The following is an 18,433-nucleotide window of genomic DNA, read 5'->3' on the forward strand; positions in this document are numbered from 1 at the left end:
GCAATATCCCGCCTGCTTAATACTTTACTCGGCTCGTCGGCCGTCTCAGACGACAGCAGTAGCGGCTCGGTCTGAGCCCGAATCCGCCACGTATATACTTCTAATAATCGTTCGGGGACCAGCGCACCCGAACCTCGTCGCCACGATTCAGCCGTTTCTGTGCAGCTGAGGCTGCCGGATCGAGCTCTGGGGGAATGGAGCCCGATCAGGATGGAGATTCCCGACAATCACGGACGCCAGCCGACCCGATGCCGTTACCAAGCGATGGCATCCCGGAACGGACCAATTCGTCACCGATAGCGATAGAGATGGCGAACAAGAAAAGGGACCGCGACTCTCTCGTCACGGTTCGTCTATCCGAGCCACCATCGCTGCATGTGAACACGGCCGTTCCGCTGAGCACGCTTCCCACTCGGAAGAGCTCTTATCCCGACTACGCCCCGAGCGACGCCGTGGCCGAGACGCTCGAGGAAGAAGACGATGATAGCGACTCGGAGATTTTCGAGCCCGAGACTTCAACGAAACGTGGGGCTAACTTACGGGATGAGCTCGGGCAATCGAGCACCGGCGGCTCGGACCGGGATGAGGATGACAGTTCGAGGTCCAGCTCCGGATCGGAGAGGGTCGACTGGGAAAAGTTACAAAAAACGGAGGACATGGAGTCGAAGAGCCAGAATGTGCGTGCACCAAGTTTCTCTCTAGAGTCGCCGTTTTAGCAAAACTGACCGCTCGTGTTACAGTCTACGGCTTCGCCGCTAGCTAAACTGGATCATGAAAATGACAAGATCGCGACAAACACGAAGACCATCAAGGCAAAGGCGGTCGAGCAGCGACGGTCCCCCGAGAGCCAGCCCAGGCCCCCATCAATGGCGCAACTGCGGAAGATGGTGAACGGGCCGACGCCTCCGTCGCTCCGATACTCGACTTTCCAGCAGCCGCAGATGACAGAGCTCGAGTTCTACCTCGCGTTGGTCAAGGATCCTAAGCAGACGGCTGCTCGGTTGCCGACGCTGCTATCCAACAAGATCAGGAGGGGCATCCCTCCGCCGCTGCGAGGTGTGGTCTGGCAGAGCATGGCGGGCGCCCGGGACAGCGCCCTAGAGGAGGTTTTCGAAAGACTTTCCGGCGAGTCCAGCCCGTATGAGGGCGTCATCAGCAAGGACCTCGGACGAAGCTTCCCTGGAGTCGACATGTTCAGGGATCCCGACGGCGACGGGCAGCGGATGCTGGGTCGGGTCCTCAAGTGCTTCAGTCTGTACGACACCAAGATCGGGTACTGCCAGGGACTCGCGTTCCTGGTGGGCCCGCTGCTGATGCACATGCCCGACAAGCAGGCGTTCTGCGTCCTGGTCAGGTAAGCAAAGGGACCGTCCGATCCATGGACCCGCTCGTGCGGTACCGAAGAGGCAGCGCTGACTGTGTGCGACAGATTGATGGAAAACTACGATCTGCGTCAGTGTTTCGTTCCTGATCTGTCAGGATTGCACGTCCGCATCTACCAGTTCCGGGAGCTGCTGCGACAGCATCTGCCCCATTTGTCGTCCCACTTGGACGAGTTGCAGGTTGAGCCGGCGTATGTTTCACAATGGTTCCTATCGTTCTTCGCCGTAACGTGCCCCCTGCCGATGCTGTTTCGCATCTACGATGTGATCTTTGCCGAGGGCGCGTCGGAGACCATCATGCGGGTAGCGCTGTCGCTCATGCGCAAGAACCAGGCGCGCATCCTGGCCTGCACCGAGCTGGAAGACGTAATGCACCTGCTGCTCTCCCGCGGGCTCTGGGATTGCTACAATTACAACGCCGACGAGTTTGTCAACGACTTTGTCGCTTTGTCCGATACCGTCACAAAGGAGCGCTTGTCAGCGCTCGAGCAGGGGTATCGAGAAGCTAAGATTAGCTCTGGCGCCAATCACCGTGGCACAGATGCCGGACAGGGGTCCTCGGATGTTGCTACCGCAGCCTCCCGCTTTCTCGGTCGCCTCTGGGCCTCCTCATCTACCCCTAAATTCGCCACGTTCGCGGCAGCAGCAGCCGCTTCGACATCGGGCCCCGCGTTGGCGAACGGCACTCTCAACCCCGGACACGGCGCTACATCGCGCCCGCTGAGCATGCTTCGGCGCAGCACGTCGAAGCAGAGCCTGGCGTCGACGCTCAACTCGATGGAGGCTGCCTCGTCGTCGACCACCTCATCTGCCGCCAGCGTTCTGAGCTCCGCGTCAACCGAAGCGACATTCGTCTCGCGCGACAGCGCCGCCGACGACTCGCCAAGGGAAGCGACGCTGCCGAGCGCGCCGCCCAAGAGCGTGCCCATCACGTTTTCGGGCGGCGCCAACAACTCGAAAGACGGCAGCAGACACCTCCACGGTCAGATTGAAGATCTACTCACGGCTCTCAGTGAGCTGCAGCGGAACCATGCCTTATTGGCCAGTCAATTACAGAGAGAGAAGGAAGAACGCGATGAGGACCGGCGCGCTGTCCGCTCCCTGCTGGACGGGCTGCGCAGAAGGGCGAGCGGTGAAGGCGCAATATTATCAGCCGGGGACACCGTATCGGGGGATGCAGCGGCAGCAGAAGACGCCGACGAACCGACCAAGCCCACGGCCGAACAGCTCTCCGACCTGCTGGACATTGTCGAAGTGCGCTTCAGCAAGTCGACCACCGACCGCAGATCGTCGGTGTCGCAGACAAAGTCGCAGCTTCGAGACGAACTGGCGAGGACGAAAGAACAACTATCGCAAGAGAGGGGGAAGTCGCAGCTCCTCAACCGGAAGATCCAAGAGATGGAGCAGGAGATGGCGTCAATGAAGGAGCAGCTCAGAGAGAGCCACGCGCACGTCCGGAATGTGCATCAGGAGAAGCAACGGCTCGAGAAGCAGATACACGGGATGCGGATCAGAGCGTCGGACACGCCGCCCAGCGCAGAGAATACGGATTGGTTCCCGAAACCGCCGGGCGCTTCGGGCCTGCGCGAGCTCAAACTGGGCCGCAGCAGATCGACGCCATCGCAGGCGCCCTTGAGCTTCAACAAACGAGCATCCTCGATGACGATGCAACAGAGGGCGAGCCGGGAGTCGATGGCAGCCGCGCCGCCGCCGGCGTCCGGGCCGACGCCGCTTACCGCGCCGACAAGTGAGCACGATGCTCTACTACTCGAGCTTGTGCAAGCCAAGACGGCCGAGGCAGTCGCGCGGCAGGAAGCAGAAGAGACGAAGCAGAAGCTCGAGCAGCTGCGCAAGGCGTTTGGCCTCGCGCCGGGCGAGACGCCGCAGCCGATGCAGAACAGCAGCGCAGCCAGCGGGACGTCGGCGGCGGCGACTGCTATGGGCATGTTTGGGCGTCTTACAGGCTCGTCGGCGGCGCCGTCAAGCTCCGACCCGCCTACCAAGACGGCAGCTGTCCCCGCGAGCAGCACGTCGAGCGGTGGATTTTGGGGTTGGAGGAGGTAAATGTATCGGCACGCGTGGTGCTCGAGAGACGGAGGCATGGTCGTCAAGGATGTATTTGGAACGCATGATACCAAACAATGACTTTCTTCACACGGCGGGTACGGAGTTTATAGCACACTACAGCAGAAGCATAGGCAGGCATTCGCATTTGCCGGGAGCGATATACGGGTTCGGCTGGGCAGGACACAGCGGGGCATGCAGGTACTTTTGCTTCTTAGAAAGTGCTTCGACGGAAGCAAGAGTAGCACACTATACACTACAGAATATAATACAGAGTCTTGTTGGGGATCGCTCGCGGATCTGGAAAGGTGTGGTGAACTGAGTGAACCACACCCCCTCGCCGAGCGCTGTCTGTAACGTCATCCGCTGCGGCGTCGAGTGTCCACATCACGTCCCTCCAAGGCTTCCCTGCAGCGGTGTGGGTAATTGCTGCAGCGTTAGCGCGGAAATCACATGCGTCCGGTGGAAATGATGCGGCGAGCCAAGAATATACTCATCATTGGCAGGCAGCCGGGGTCGGCATTGACCGGCGCTGCTCGACGCTACATGACGGGCAAATGGACGATAAATGCCAGAGAATTTGCATTGCAGAAACAAAGAGACAAACGATGCATTGACCTGGGCAGGGCCGGTTTGTGAGCCCCGAGGTGGGAGCTCGCTGATAGGCTGCGTGGTGCCTCTGGCGGGTGCTGCCTCCTGTGGCATGATGAGATCATTGCGATGCTCCAGCGGGCGGCGGGCAAGCTTTTGTGCTGGTGGGGCCCGCTGCCACAGTCCCGTCATGGACCATGGCCGGCTGCAAGTTTTGGGGAGCCCAGGAATAATAATAACTGACCCTTGCTGTCTCAAAGCCCTCGTCGCTTCCTGCCTATCCTAACTCGAGAAAAGCACAAATCTCTGATTACCCCCGTCCGCCCTCCCTTCCCACTGCTTCGCACAAACTTTTCCTGCACCGCACAAAGACGCACCGGAGTGGCAGCTTTGTCCTCTCGACCACATCGCAGCAGAAGCTTTCCCCCCTTCCCCCGTTGCCCCTCAGTCGCCGGTAACTGCTCGTCATCTCGTCGAAATCACAGGTCCCAGGCAGCCGATCCACAGTGTTCTCGGGCGCACCGCGCGATAGCAATCGAAAATGGCTGACGGCGCTGCCAACGGCAATCCCCACGTGGACGCCCTCAAAGCCAGTGAGGTTCGTGCTGTGCTTCCGTTTGCGGTCCGCCGCCGGTCGCGTGCTTCCCGGCCAATGATAAGGTTCCCGGCTAACCCGTGCAAGTGTTTCACAGCTCAATGACATCTGATTCTCCCGCACTCCGACCGGACTAACACTCCCTTCCCCCAGATGCCGCATCTGCCTACAACACCATCGCCAACGGTATGCATCGTCGATCCGGTTGTCCCGCCGTCGAAGATACTGACTGGAGCATCGTGCAGGCCCAGTAGCTCAGAACGTCATGGACGAGTCCGCCAAGACCACGACCGAGCTGTCCAACCTGGCGGCTTCCCGCCATCCCCCTTCCTATCAGGCTGCCACCGGCCAGCCGCTGACACATTACCATTCGTTCTTTTCGGAGCTCCTCTCGTGGAGAAACCCCCGTATGTGCCCATACGCTGCACGTCGAGGTCTGGTAACGGGTGCTGACCACTCCGCAGGTGCTTCGGCCATTGCCTATGCGACCATTGTCTCCATCATTTTCTCGGTTAGGTACCTGGATGTGTTCCGATGGGCGTTCAAGCTCACCTGGATGGTCCTGGCCATTACCATCGCCGCCGAGGTCGCCGGAAAGGCTCTCATGAACAACGGCTTCGCGACACAGCTCCGCCCCCGGAAGTACTACACGGTCCCGCGAGAGACACTCGATGCTCTGATTGGCGATGTTCATGAGCTCATCAACTTCTTCGTCATTGAGTCGCAGCGTGTCCTGTTTGCCGAGAACGTCTGGGCTTCTGCCGCTGTGAGTCTCCACTCTCTACGCACTAGGAACCCGAGCTAACGGCAATTAGGCCGCTCTCGCAGCCTTCATCTCGTACTACCTCGTCAAGGTCGTGCCATACTGGGGCCTTGCCGTGATCGCCACCACGGTCGTCTTCTTCGCGCCGCTCATCTACATGACCAACCAGGAGCTCATCGACGACCAGCTGAAGCACGCCGGCGAGATTGTCAACGCCCAGACGGCCCAGCTGCGCACCGTTGCCCAGAAGCACACCGAGCAGGCTACGCAAGTAACCAAGCAGTACATGGGCGACTACACGGCCAAGGCTCAGGCGCTGATCAAGGGCGCTCGCGGCAACGGCCACGGACAGCACAACCACCACAAGGCGGACCTCAAGGCGTCTGACTTCCCTGCTGCTCCCAAGGAGGATCTCAAGAGTGCGCCCGCCGAGGAGGAGCCTCTGATTGCCACCTAAATCAGCAAGGGGTCTCCTGGCTTCTGCAGGATGACTATTGACGTCATTAGACCGGCCCTTTGAACCAGGACCGGCCTAAGCGATATCGATCCGGCAACGTTATGGAGGGGTTGGCTTGGGACGAATTCGCAGGGCAATGGCATGGATTGGAAAAGACTGGCAATTCAGTTGGTGTGCTCGATGTTTTCCTTATGGCTCGCTGTGAAGAGGTAGGCAACCCGGTGACGAGCTCTGCGAAGACAAACGAGAGGAACTCAAGTTTACTGGCTGGAGTTTTGGTTTCTGTTGATCAATGTAACTTTTCCCGCTCAACAACGGCGGACGTATTATGTAGGGCATGTGTTCTCTCTCTCCCTCTCTCGAGTTTGTCTCCCGGCAAGGAAGGGGATTGGAGAGTCGGTTTTCTAGGCGTTGGTTTGTGTTAGCTCAGTTGATCCAGAGTGCATTACTGTATGTTTGGTTGATTGGTTCGTCAAGTGCCTGGCGAGATTGCGGCTGCTGTTGGTGACCGCCGTGGTGCAAGATGCTCGGCGGCGGCAACCGACTGCAGTCTCTGAGGAACATGTTAACCAACTCCTTAATAACGTCGCGCGCGCCCATCTCTCATTGCAATCCACCGGGCACGATGGCCGCAGTTGGCTTTCAGCCAAATGCTTAAACGTTATCCTGGGTCGCCCTGGGCCTCTGTCCTACCCACATGTACAGTACACGCGATGCTCACGATGGGCTTCGGACATCACAACCGAGTTAAAAGGATACAGATAGCTCCTTCCCCTCCGGCTCAGGGGTTCTTGCCGGAACCGAATGAACCCCACCCCGTGGTTCGTTCCTTCGTCACGTCAGTCTTCGTGGCCCCTGAGCGAGTGAGCGTCGCATATCCCAGGAGACTTGTCACATCGACACATGTCTCTTCTCCTTTCTCACCTCCGTCTCCGAGCCATCAACTTTGTGATTTTGGGCCTCGCGCTTGCCACTCACTCCTATATATACCTCGGTTCGTATCCGCCGCTCGCTCTCGCCTCTATCCCAGTCAAAGCCAGAGACACCACGCAGCATCAATCCTCTAGCCCCGCCATACACACTCAGCCATGTCAGAGATACCCACCGACATATCTCCCCAGCCGAGCACGCCCGTCCAATACCGCTTTCTATCCCCAGCGGAGTGGGCTCGCGTCGCGCAGGGAATCGGGGCGACCCGCGAGGGCGACGAAACCCACCGGGTCGTCCACCCGACGTGCTGGTTCTGGCCGCCGAAGGGCATGCCAGAGGGGCTCTACCGGGACGTCGTCAAGCAGCGGGCCAAGTACCACCTGCTGTACTCCATCGTCAGCACGGTGCGGTGGTTCCTCATGATCCTGCAGCTCGTCATCGGCGCCGGCCTGACGGCGCTCGGGTCCCTGGATGCACGCCTCAGCAGCAGCACCCCGATCACCGTCCTAGCCGCAGTCAACACGGTCGGCGCGGGGCTGCTGGCGCTGCTGCACAACAGCGGGTTGCCGGACCGGTACAGGATGGACAATGCCGAGTTTGCGATGGTGGAGAGCTTTCTCAAGGTAAGAAGCTCCCATCTTTTTTTTTTTTTTTTTTTTTTTTTTTTTTTCAGGGAAGAGGGGTGTGGTGGTAGTAGTAGTAGTAGTAGTAGTAGTAGCGTGTTGGCAACCCACCAAAAGTAATCCCCTCGCATACAGGAACTCATCGACACGGCCGTCGTCGAAGCCCACCAGACGACCCAGGACGTTCTTAACGAATGCTACACCCGGTTCCAGAACGCCCAAGCGACCGTGTGGGCTAACAAGCCCGAGGCCTACTGGAGCCCAACCAAAGCCAAACCCACCACCACGACCACAACTACGACTATCGCCGCCAACGCCCCAGAACTAGTTGCCGTGAAAGACAAGAAGACTGTGGTTTAGTCTGATATCCCCTTGGGGTGTAGGTGGGACTTTCGTGCGGCGGGGGTAACTAAGTCATGTGTCGTTGTGAGAACCTGTATAAGATATGCGTTACTGTTGTTCATGGGCCAGGGGCGATTCAAGAATATCCAAGATGTCACATTACGGTCACTTATCGGTAGGCAGCCTAGAGAATCTGATTTTGCCATTAACGGCTACGATTTTATCTCCGACGTACAGTTTAGGCGAAAGGAGGAGCGAAAACATTAGGCGTGCTAATGTAATCAAACCTAGTTAGCTGTCGTAGGGAACTAATAGTCACAGCTAGACTCGAGGCCGAAACACAAAGCCACGAGGAACCCATAGATATCCGTCCTACCACGACACCAAACCGAAACGAAGAACGCTGTAACTTCTTAAATAAGCTGTAAGGTAGCTAGGCTGATAAAATGGCCCAAGCTAAAAATGGCCAGTATGCTCCCCATCCACCCTGTCAGGTGTCTTGTCGGTCCCTTTTTTTTCGGATCAAAGCACGGCAGCCATAGCCTTCGTGTAATATTCCCTCCCTACCTATCCGCCTTGAGTTATCCCGCCCAGCATATCATAGCGAAATATTCTACCCCACGCACATAACAACCACATCTACATCCGCTGCTGCTTCTTCTTCTTTTCTTCTTCTTGGTACCAGATACTTCCTAAATCAGGGGCGCGCGGTTCCATTCCATCTCCGGTCTAATGCATAATCCTCCAACCCAAGTATTTCCCCCCCGCGCAATCCATCCGGACCTGACACCTACCTCCTCCACTTCTTCGTTCAGGGGCTCCTAGCCCTCAAAATGGAAACGGGCTGCTTCGAGCAGACCGAGCCCGTCCCTCGGCGCGACATACCGCCGGCGATACGTATTCGTAAAGTCCTGCAGGAGCGCGCGGATCTGCCTCACGCTGGCAGAGTCGGGCCCCTGCAGCTTCTCCCTAATCTTGGCGAGCAGCCGGTCGGCCTCGGCGGGCGTGATAGTGCCCGCGGGGAGCATCCGGATCGTCCGGTCCACCCACTCGGTCGTCTCGGCGGGCACGAGCTGGAACATGCCCAGTAGTACCCCGCTCCCGTCGGCAAAGCAATCGCGCGGGAACGTAATCATCATGCCGGCGAGCGTCTGCTTGACCAGCGCCTCGCCCTGCGCGAGCAGGAGCTGCTTGACGATCTGGCGCAGCTGCTCGCCGGCCGGACCGAGCTCGTTGCCCGACCTGGCCGGATTCGGCCCGCCGTAGGTGAGGACGTCGCGGATATAGTGGAGCGCCGCCGAGACGGGCTCCTGTTTCTCCAGTGCCAGCGCCGAAATGGCGGCCTGGAAGATGGGGGTAAACAGGTGGGAGGGTATGAGTTTGGTGGGGTAATAGAGGAGCGCGTCGATGAGGAGGCGGTAGAAATCCTCAATGACGTCTGGAAGGTCGATGGGCGGCAGGTCGCTCATGGTCCGGAGCACGCTGGTCGCCTGCGCCTCGAAGAATACGTATATGTTTTCGGCGATGCTGTCATCCACGTGCTCCCTGTCCTCCGAGAACTCGCGCAGTATGGCACTGGTCGCCCAGAGGAAACATCCCTGCTTCGACTTTGCGAACCCCTCAGCCAGCTTGTTGGCCATTGGGCCTAATAGAGGCGTGATGGCCGTCCGGTACCAGATAACCATGAACCGCCAGCAGCGGCACACCCGCTCGCAGATCGGCACGAAGTCGATAAAGTTGTCCAGGATGGTCGACAGGACGGGGAAGACCTCTTGCCAGTACTTGATGGCGGGGTTCTCCGCGGTGCTGGGGACGTACGGGACGACGTGCTGGGTGAAGTAGGTGAGGAGGTTGATGTGGTCTAAGACCTGTCAGCTGCGGTTCGTGCATTCGAAGGATACACTCACCTGCGAGATCGAGCTTCGCCTTGTTGTCCGCGGCGTTGTTGGCCTTGTGCATCAGGCGCTGCACCAACGGATCGCAGTATAGTTTGAGGAGCTTGTACACGTCCTCGGCCTTTTGGACGCCCACGACGTTGGCGACACCTTCGGTGATCTCTTCCTTGCTAGGATCGGGGAGCTTGTCGAGGATCTGGTCGTAAAACGCCTGCAACTGGATCACCTGCTGGCTCAGCAGCTGCTTGCAGTCGACGCAGAAGTATTTGAAGGATTGGGCGGCGGCGCGGAGGATCTCCTGCGAGTCGCTCTGGAATGATGAGACGATGTACTGGAACTGGGGCTCGAGGAATTCGGGATGCGCTGCCGTCCACTCGGTATAGCGGCCGAAGACCATGATGGCCGCGAACCGGAGCTTCTCGTTGCTGATGGGGATCTGGACCAGAAGAGGGAAGATTTGCGGCAGGACGCTGCTGTCATTGGACTCGACCATGCGGCCCATGGCCCGCATCGCAAAGAGGGGAGCCTCGAGCGACTGCCAGTGGGGCACCGAGGTCTGCGTAGCCTGGCTGCCGTACTTGTCCTGCCAGACCTTGATGGCGTCGTGCACCTTGGTGAGGCAGGCGGCGACGCCCATGACCTCGCACGCATCCTTAAGCGTATCACCCATGTGGTGGCGGAACTCGCGGAACTTCTCCTCCTGCTCCCGGTCGCCGTCGAAAAGGTCGATCTCGTTGGGGTCATCGGAGTGCGGGTACTCGAGCTGCTTGAGGAGGATGTCGACGAGCCTCGCGAAGACGTCGATGAGCTGCAGCCGCGCCTCGATGTAGTGGTCGAGCGTCAAGTACTGCTTGAGCTCGTACCAGAACGAGAAGGTGTAGCCGATCACATCCCTATCCTTATCCCTCGCGCAGCACTCCAGCAGGCAGTCGACCAGGGGGCGGAAGTGCTGCGGCTGGCGGGCGATGATCAGGACCCACGACTCGCCGGCCTCTGCGAACACCCGCGTGATGGCCTTGAATCCCTCGGTGTCGTCGTCGTCCGCCAGGGCCTGGATGCGCGGCCTGAGCTCGAGCACCCTCGGGAGGAGGGCCTGGATCGTCTCGAGGTTGTCATCCACATCCTTGGTCTCCCTGCAGATGATGCCTAGGCAGTCGGCCGCCGCGGCCAGCGACTTGTCGTCGGCCACTCCATGCATAACGGCGTTCATAAGCGGCGAGTTGACGATGACGCTGACAGGGACCTCGCGAAGCCACGAGCTGATACAGTCAAAGAGCTGAGGATTGGTCGCGGCAGCAGCTGCGAATTGTTAGCGCCCCGGTCATGGCCGCATTCTGGGGGCACTCACGAGAAGACTGGGCGTAGTTAACGAGTAGCTGTACAACCTGCTCGGCGTTGTCGGCCAGCAGCTCTGATGTCCTCTGAGCGAGGTCTTCTTCCTATCATGACCGAATTAGACACTGATCCCAGGCCGATCCGCCCAACGGATGCCGAGGTGGTGAGGCGAGTCGCGACATCGATCCACATACAGACAAGGTGATCTTCCGGCCTTCCGTGACCTCTTCCGGAAGCACTCGTAGGAAATCCAGGATGCACGCGTGGCTGGCAACATCGTTCCCGAGAGCCGCGACGACGGTGGGCAGGACATCCTTCCATGTCTGCATCTGGATGGCCAGGATGGCCAGGCACACGCAGAGCTGGACCCTGACGGGCTTGGGGCCCGCGGCGAACTTCTTCAGGAGGAGCAGGATCTGGCTGCGCAGCGCAGGCAGGTCGCTCTCCGAGATCTGGGTGGCGAGGTCGTATGTGATCTTGGCACGTCAGTGTCGGAACTTCTCGAGGAGGCTGCTTGTCCATGTGTACCTTGCCCTTCAGGGTCGTCGCGGCGAAGAGCTGCGCCTCTGCCTCGGGCGAGCTTTGCAGGATGGATATCGTCGTCGTCCACGCGTCTTTCTGCGTACGGTCAGCGAGGGTCCGGGTGCCCCGTTGGGGAGCAGACTGACCGATTTTTGGAACCTGCCCAGATAGTCGACGGCGACCTTCTTCTTGTCCGTGTCGCCGCTTCGCATGGTCAGCATGGCTGCCAGCACGCTGGGCACAGCGAACGTCTCTTGGGCCCCGTTCGACGCCATGATGGGGAGGCCGCGACGGTCGCACGAGAGATGCAAAATGACAATGGGAGGTTGCGAGTATCGCCAAGCTCGATTTGTATGCGGCAGCCGCTGCGAGCTGCAGAGCCGATGTGCCCCTCCCTCCTGCTTGACTCCTCCGCCGATTGCCTGAAAGCGAAAGCTCGAGAAAAAAGCGCTGGGGAGGGGGTGCTAGCAAAAGCGATGTTTCCGAACGGCAAAGCGGCTCGACGAGAAGGGCGGGCCGTGGTTGACTGGAGGGTGTTGTGGAATAGACGTCAGTTCAAGGCTTCGGCGAGCCAGGCTGGACCTCCCGCGATGAAAACAGAAACGTCAGGATGCCTGACCGTCGCACTGCCCCACCGTTCGGGTGTGGCTTGATAAAAAAGGAGGGGGAGGGGCACGGACCAATTGCCGTTGCCCATCCGGGTGCCGTTTGCTTGCACTGGGCTCCGCCAGATTTTCCAGGCGTTTCACGACACGTCTGGCGCGACTTCTGTCTGGTTGTTCTTTTGCTTACCCAACATCACCATCAGCAGCACACAATGACCGGTCGTGGCGGCGGCGGCGGTCGCCGGGTCCTTCTCCCCCCAATCAATTTTCTTTTCCGTCTCTTGCAGCAGCGCCAGACGGTCCAGATCTGGCTGTACGAGCAGCTGTCGATCCGCATCGTCGGCACCATCCGCGTATGCTCTCTGGCCGAACCGTAGAGTGCGGGATGCTGACCGTCTATCTAGGGATTTGACGAGTTCATGAATCTTGTGGTGAGTGGCGCATTCCGGTAGCTCAGACGGTCCCCGGCTGACTCCCCAGATCGACGACGCGATCGAGGTCAAGCAGATCTCTAAGACGAACGACACCGAGACAAGGAGGCCGCTGGGGGTAGGTTTCTTCCCGCGGATACACTGCGGGGGCACGGCTGACTGGCTCTAGCAAATCCTCCTGAAAGGCGACAACGTCTCGCTCATCCAGAGCCTGTCGGGATGAGGCTTGGGGCACGGTAGCGGAAGAGCAACTTTATCGATTCACAACGTCAGGCTGGCAAAACTACGAATGGGATACCAGGGAGCGGACAGGCGCACGGCAAAAACCGAATGGCGTGGGATTAGTCTGTTTTACTTGCAGGGGCGTGCGGGGCTTTGATCTCGCCGCTCCCCAGAATGAGGCCGTCCAGAGGTTGATCTAGGGGACCAACAGGTACCGCCCCCTCGGATGGAGATAGAAACTGCTCAGACAGGGCTAAGCCATAAAGCAATAGATGGGACTCTCGCTGCCCCAGCGAAACTGCCTTTGCGCTGTGCCGACTGAGAAAGTAGTCATAGAAGCCCTTGCCGTGCCCGAGCCGCCTGATGGCGCCGTTGTCCGGGTTGATATCAAACGCCACGCCCGGCATGAGGACGAGATCCAGCAGCGTGCTGCCAGAGTGCTGGGCGTCGGGACCGCCAAACACGCGCTGCCTCTCGTGGACGGTCGCCGGGTCAATGCTCGGGATGCCCCACTTGTCCCGACGAAGGGATTCGTAGTCGACAAGATCCCGCAAGCGGACCATGTCCATGACGCGAACTGGCAGGTCGGGCGCTGCGGCCGGGTTCTTGTGGAGATAGGGGACAAACACCTCCTTGCCGGCTACGAGGGCGTCCCTGACGATGGCGTCCGTCTGGATCTCGCCCGAGGGCATCGAGAGGAAGATGCTGACTCGCCTGGCATCCACGTACGGCTGGAAGCGTCTGAGAGTGTTGTAGACGGTTGAGCCTGCCGCAAGTTGTTAGCCTGGGTCTGGTGACGTTGGCCCGCACGTCATACTCTGTGACACGATCGACTCGTGTGACACGGCTCTGAGCTTGTGCTTCATTGCGGCTCTGAGCTGCTGCTTGGCGGCATTGAGGGACGCCATCGCAAACTGGTCCTCGACTGCGCCATCAGACATTGGATTGGATGCCGGCTGTTAGCAAGCGGGGTGTTCCGGGCCCGTGGTGTCGGTCGATGAGATCATGAGAGGTTGCAGGATGCGGTTCTTTTGGTGTCTTGGCTAGTAATTATCCCTGTTTGCGTGATCGGAAGCGGATGCGACCGGCATGCCGCCTCTGCAGCTCCGCTTCCCAAACCCGCGGCGTGGGATGTCGTCGGACTGCATCATGTCCAGCGGTTCAAAGCTCATTAAAGTACACTACGCTGATCCAACTGTCTCGACCCATCAACAACATCACCTTACTCTTAGCGTCTTCCATTAGTCCTCGTGAAATGGGTGATTTCTCAACCAAGGCTTTAGTTACAATCCTGGAAGACCCACGCCCCTGCTTTTTTAGCACCTGTGTAGCACGTATTTACAGAGGGCTCCCGCTAGCAACGATGCCAAGTGGCGCCACGTCCGGGGCCGAGTCCCACTATGTGAGTGGGGGCCCGGCTGCAGATGGATCTCAGTGACTTCAACCTCTCATTTGATCCCGCTATGCTTAGTTCCTAGCTTAACGTGTTGGACACAGGCCGCTCGCGCGTCTTCCACAACCACGTTTACTGCACACTGGACGTGCCAATTACATGCGGACGAAGTAGGCGACGCCGATTCCCCCTTCTCAGGCCTCAAGGCCCACCGCGTCTGCCATCCAAACCCTTCTCCACCCCACAGCGTGTGTAGCCCCGCCGCACAACCGGTCCCACGAGTCGCCTGCGCCTTTCCGAGAGAGGCAGGCATATGACGCTTCCCGACAGCAGAGGCGCCCCATCCGACAGCCTGTCCGAGCCCGGCCATCAAGCATTCCCACTGCAATCCCTGAAGCCTGGTCCTGCAGCTGGGGAGCGCCCCACGCCGCCGGCCTCCGGGTTTTCTGCCGCTTCGACCCAGAGCCGCGACTCAAAGCCGTCGCCGCCGCCGCACGACCCGGACGAGCTTCGATCTGCCGGCCCTCATGGCAGCGGATCCGAGTCCCGAGTGGCCACGGCTGACGAGAGCGCGAGCGACTGGCCCAGCGAGCCCGCACCCGAACTCATGATCAAGCATCCAACCCCCCTCCGCTCGGCTGCCGGGTTCAGCAGTCCCTCGTACGGCTCCATCACCCCGCGCCTGTCGGACGACAGCGATACGGACACCGTCCCGTTGGTGCAGCCCCGGAAGTCGTCGGACGTGAGCGGTCGCTCGGGCTTTGCTGTGAGGCGCCGCCGCAACAGCTCCCGGCCGGCGTCGCCATCCCTCAGACGGTCGGCTCGGCAGTCGGATGAGCTCGGCAGCTCCACCACCATCGGTGGCCTCGAGGGCCGTTTCGGCACCACCGAGACGGCGCTGCTGAACGACCTCGACACCCACGGCCGGACCGAGGACGAAGACGACGACGATGTGCGGTCCTATGTCCTTGGCTCAGATATTGATGACGACGACGACCCGCCGGACAATTCACCCTACGCCCAAGTCCGGGCGTCTGTCTCGCCGACCGACAACACCACCCTATCCATAAATACGCCCCGGATGTGGGCCATGTCCATACTTTTCTCCGTTCTCGGTTCCTCGACCAATCTGTTTTTCTCTCTGAGATACCCCAGTGTGGCAATCACGCCTGTTATCGCATTGTTAATGGTTCATCCCCTTGGGCTGTTGTGGGACTATTTTCTGAAACGACCGGACGATCCCCAAGAGGAGTACGTCGACGGCTTCCGGAGCCGCCGCTCGGCGCCGGCGCGCACGCCGCATGCTGTCCCCAGGGAGCAGAGGAGCAGGTTGGACCGCGCTCGGTTGTGGCTCGCCCAGGGCCGCTGGAACGAGAAGGAGCACAGCTGCGTCTATGTCAGCAGCAACGTGTCGTTCGGGTTCGCGTTTGCAACGGACGTCATCGTCGAACAGACGCAATTCTACAAGCAGGAAGCCAGTATCACGTACCAGCTCCTGCTCACACTGTCGACCCAGGTCCTGGGCTACGCCTTTGCGGGGCTTACGCGACGGTTCCTCGTCTGGCCAAGCGGCATGATATGGCCCGGCACACTCATGTCGGCGGCCATGTTCACGACGCTGCACAAGGAGGAGAATAAGGAGGCTAACGGGTGGCGGATCAGCAGGTGGCACTTCTTCTACGCTGTCTGGCTGGGCGCCTTTCTATTTTACTTCCTGCCGGGCCTCCTGATGCCGGCGCTGAGCTACTTTAACGTCATCACCTGGTTCGCGCCCGACAACGTCGTCATTGCGAACCTGTTTGGTGTCGTCTCCGGGCTGGGCCTGTTCCCCATGACGTTCGACTGGGCGCAGATCGCCTATATCGGATCGCCGCTGCTCACCCCTTTCTGGGCAGCCATGAACGTGGTCGGCGGTCTCGTGGTGGTCATGTGGATCATCGCGCCTATCGCGTACTACAGCAACTGGCTGTACTCGTCGTACATGCCGATTTTGTCGGCGGCCGTGTTCGACAACACCGGAAAGGTGTACGACGTCAGCAAAGTCCTGACCAAGGACTTCTTGTTTGATCGGGAGGCTTACTCAAAGTACAGCCGCGTATTTCTCCCGATCACATACGTGTTGAGCTACGGAGTACAGTTTGCCGGGCTGGCAGCCCTCCTCACGCACACCATCTGCTGGCACGGTAAGGACATATGGACGCAGTGGAAGCGGTCCTTAGAGGAGACGCCCAGCGAGCCAAAAGGCGCGTACCGGCCGGTATCTGGGCCGGGGCTGGGGCCCTCGAACGGCCGCGTCCCGCCGCCGAACGCGGCCCGGTCGTCTCTGAGCATCGAGAACCTGATGAGCCGCGAAGACGTCCACAACCGTCTCATGAGGCGGTACAAGGACGCTCCCATGTTGTGGTATTTGCTAACATTTGCCTCCATGACCGCTATCGGCATCTTTGTCGTCGAATAGTAAGTCCTCTCTCTCTCCCTCTCTCAGCCCCAATCCTGACCGTCTTAGCTACCCGATTCACCTTCCTTGGTACGGTCTCCTCCTGGCTCTCGCCATCTGCAGCGTCCTCTTCATCCCGATCGGCATCATCATGGCCGTGACCAACCAGCACAGCTCCATCTACCTCATCTGCCAGCTCACCGCGGGCATCATTTTCCCGGGCCGCCCCGTCGCCAACATGGTCTTTGTCACATACGGCTACATCTCGTCGGCGCAGGGCATCAAGTTCGCGGCGGACCTCAAGTTGGGCCACTATATGAAGATCCCGCCGCGCATCCTCTTCACCGTGCAGATCGTCGCCACCGTCATCTCGTCCCTCACCCAGATCGCCGTCCTCAACTGGATGTTTGCCAACATCCCCGGCATCTGCACTCCGCAGGCCATCAACGGCTTCACCTGCCCCATCTCGCGCGTCCACTTCAACGGGAGCATCCTGTGGGGCGTCGTCGGTCCCTCCGAGTTCTTCGGACCCGGCGCCACCTACCGGCCCCTGGTATGGGCGTTCGCCGTCGGCGCCGTGCTCCCCGTGCCGCTGTGGATGTACGCGCGCAAGCGGAAGGAGAGCATCCTCCGCAAGATCAACCTGCCCGTCCTGTTTGGGTCGCTAGGCTGGATCCCACCCGCCACGGGGCTCAATTTCTCGGTGTGGGCCGTAGTGTGCTACGTCTTCAATTATCTGGTCAAGAGGCGGGCGCCGGGCTGGTGGGCCAAGTACACCATGACCATGAGCGCCGCCCTGGACTCGGGGCTCGCGTTTGGCATCGTCGTAGTCTTCTTTGGGTTCATATACCCCGGCTGGATGAAGGGATTCAGCTGGTGGGGAACCGAGGTATACAAGCTGGGGTGTGACTGGCAGGCCTGTGCGTACAGGAGCGTGCCCGAGGGGGGAAGGTTTGGGCCCGAGGTTTGGTGAGGACCTGGGAAAAGTTTGGTCATTTTTTAGGGAGGGGATCTGGATGTATTGGCTGTGAGTGTTTCTTGCCAGACATAGAGTGGGCGATGAGCATTTTCTGGCGTTGCGGCTGCCTCAAATCAGGATAGAGGTGCATTGGGTAGGCTATGTGTTGAGCTCTTGCGGTTACGAGTAAATAGTATGAAGGATATCTTGTACAATACGTTTTGCACCAGGATATGTGCGGGAGGTACAGGGAGCATCTTTTTCACCCCTCCGATTCCTTATGTCCCGCTTGCCAGAAGCTGCCATCACAATTTTTCCGTGTCTCGACTCAATGCCATGATAAGAGTGAAAAAAAAAAAAAAAAAAAAAAAAAAGGGAAGGCATATCTTTAAACAACATGTTATCTTTAGTGCAGGAACAATGCTAATCTTCCCTGTACTATTTCAAATTGACCAAATACCCGGCATGGCAAGCAAATGAAGGAGAGAAGAGGTGGGCGGCCGAGTGATTTTGTATAGTCGGGAGAGCATGGTACACTGCCACCGCAAGGCTAGCACCCGCTGGGGAGACGGCTATTGCACACGATGATCATGTATGATGGATGCTTGCTCTTGATCCTTGAGAGGCCAAATGTCTGGATGGAATGGGGGATAGATATGGGGATAGAAATGGGCAACGACGTGCTTAGACATGCTCCCTTGCCACCGCTTTTGCGCCATCCCACATACGTCAACCACCTCAAGTCTCTCGAACTACACTACACAGTAGTCTATTCGTATCTCGAATCTATCTGTGTCTACAATGTGTTCGCCATAACCGAGTCCGCCGGCCATAATCATCGAATCATGGAAGTCATTATGAACGAAGACCTAACGCCATGCCAAACGC

At 59.1% G+C, this 18,433-nt stretch overlaps 7 protein-coding genes across 7 annotated transcripts; 5 read left to right on the top strand and 2 right to left on the bottom strand.

The window, feature by feature from the left end:
- Positions 1 to 194: 194 nt before the first annotated feature.
- Positions 195 to 3,446, top strand: MFIFM68171_06871 (Rab-GTPase-TBC domain-containing protein; the record flags this gene model as incomplete). Its single annotated transcript, XM_071062291.1, has 3 exons — positions 195 to 677; positions 741 to 1,354; positions 1,430 to 3,446. The coding sequence occupies 3 exons, from the start codon at positions 195 to 197 to the stop codon at positions 3,444 to 3,446; spliced, it is 3,114 nt and encodes a 1,037-aa protein (XP_070918392.1).
- Positions 3,447 to 4,578: 1,132 nt separating this feature from the next.
- On the top strand, positions 4,579 to 5,852 carry MFIFM68171_06872 (Reticulon-like protein 1; the record flags this gene model as incomplete). Its single annotated transcript, XM_071062292.1, has 5 exons — positions 4,579 to 4,630; positions 4,786 to 4,818; positions 4,878 to 5,039; positions 5,097 to 5,398; positions 5,448 to 5,852. 5 exons carry the CDS (start codon positions 4,579 to 4,581, stop codon positions 5,850 to 5,852), a joined length of 954 nt encoding a protein of 317 aa, XP_070918393.1.
- Positions 5,853 to 6,940: 1,088 nt separating this feature from the next.
- MFIFM68171_06873 (SMODS and SLOG-associating 2TM effector domain-containing protein) lies at positions 6,941 to 7,765 on the top strand (the record flags this gene model as incomplete). The annotated part of the gene is made up of 2 exons (XM_071062293.1): positions 6,941 to 7,405; positions 7,541 to 7,765. 2 exons carry the CDS (start codon positions 6,941 to 6,943, stop codon positions 7,763 to 7,765), a joined length of 690 nt encoding a protein of 229 aa, XP_070918394.1.
- Positions 7,766 to 8,568: 803 nt separating this feature from the next.
- MTR10 (Nuclear import receptor) lies at positions 8,569 to 11,774 on the bottom strand (the record flags this gene model as incomplete). The annotated part of the gene is made up of 6 exons (XM_071062294.1): positions 8,569 to 9,608; positions 9,655 to 10,941; positions 10,991 to 11,081; positions 11,172 to 11,453; positions 11,506 to 11,595; positions 11,646 to 11,774. The coding sequence occupies 6 exons, from the start codon at positions 11,772 to 11,774 to the stop codon at positions 8,569 to 8,571; spliced, it is 2,919 nt and encodes a 972-aa protein (XP_070918395.1).
- A 542-nt stretch (positions 11,775 to 12,316) lies between these two features.
- Positions 12,317 to 12,758, top strand: MFIFM68171_06875 (Small nuclear ribonucleoprotein E; the record flags this gene model as incomplete). The annotated part of the gene is made up of 4 exons (XM_071062295.1): positions 12,317 to 12,457; positions 12,509 to 12,535; positions 12,585 to 12,653; positions 12,705 to 12,758. 4 exons carry the CDS (start codon positions 12,317 to 12,319, stop codon positions 12,756 to 12,758), a joined length of 291 nt encoding a protein of 96 aa, XP_070918396.1.
- Positions 12,759 to 12,876: 118 nt separating this feature from the next.
- MFIFM68171_06876 (5-formyltetrahydrofolate cyclo-ligase) lies at positions 12,877 to 13,698 on the bottom strand (the record flags this gene model as incomplete). The annotated part of the gene is made up of 2 exons (XM_071062296.1): positions 12,877 to 13,523; positions 13,575 to 13,698. The coding sequence occupies 2 exons, from the start codon at positions 13,696 to 13,698 to the stop codon at positions 12,877 to 12,879; spliced, it is 771 nt and encodes a 256-aa protein (XP_070918397.1).
- Positions 13,699 to 14,463: 765 nt separating this feature from the next.
- Positions 14,464 to 17,560, top strand: MFIFM68171_06877 (Glutathione transporter 1; the record flags this gene model as incomplete). Its single annotated transcript, XM_071062297.1, has 2 exons — positions 14,464 to 16,607; positions 16,657 to 17,560. The coding sequence occupies 2 exons, from the start codon at positions 14,464 to 14,466 to the stop codon at positions 17,558 to 17,560; spliced, it is 3,048 nt and encodes a 1,015-aa protein (XP_070918398.1).
- Positions 17,561 to 18,433: the final 873 nt, after the last annotated feature.

Source organism: Madurella fahalii (assembly GCF_045866475.1).
Source record: "Madurella fahalii IFM 68171 DNA, scaffold_3, whole genome shotgun sequence".
In the NCBI taxonomy this organism is placed as follows: Eukaryota; Fungi; Ascomycota; class Sordariomycetes; order Sordariales; genus Madurella; species Madurella fahalii.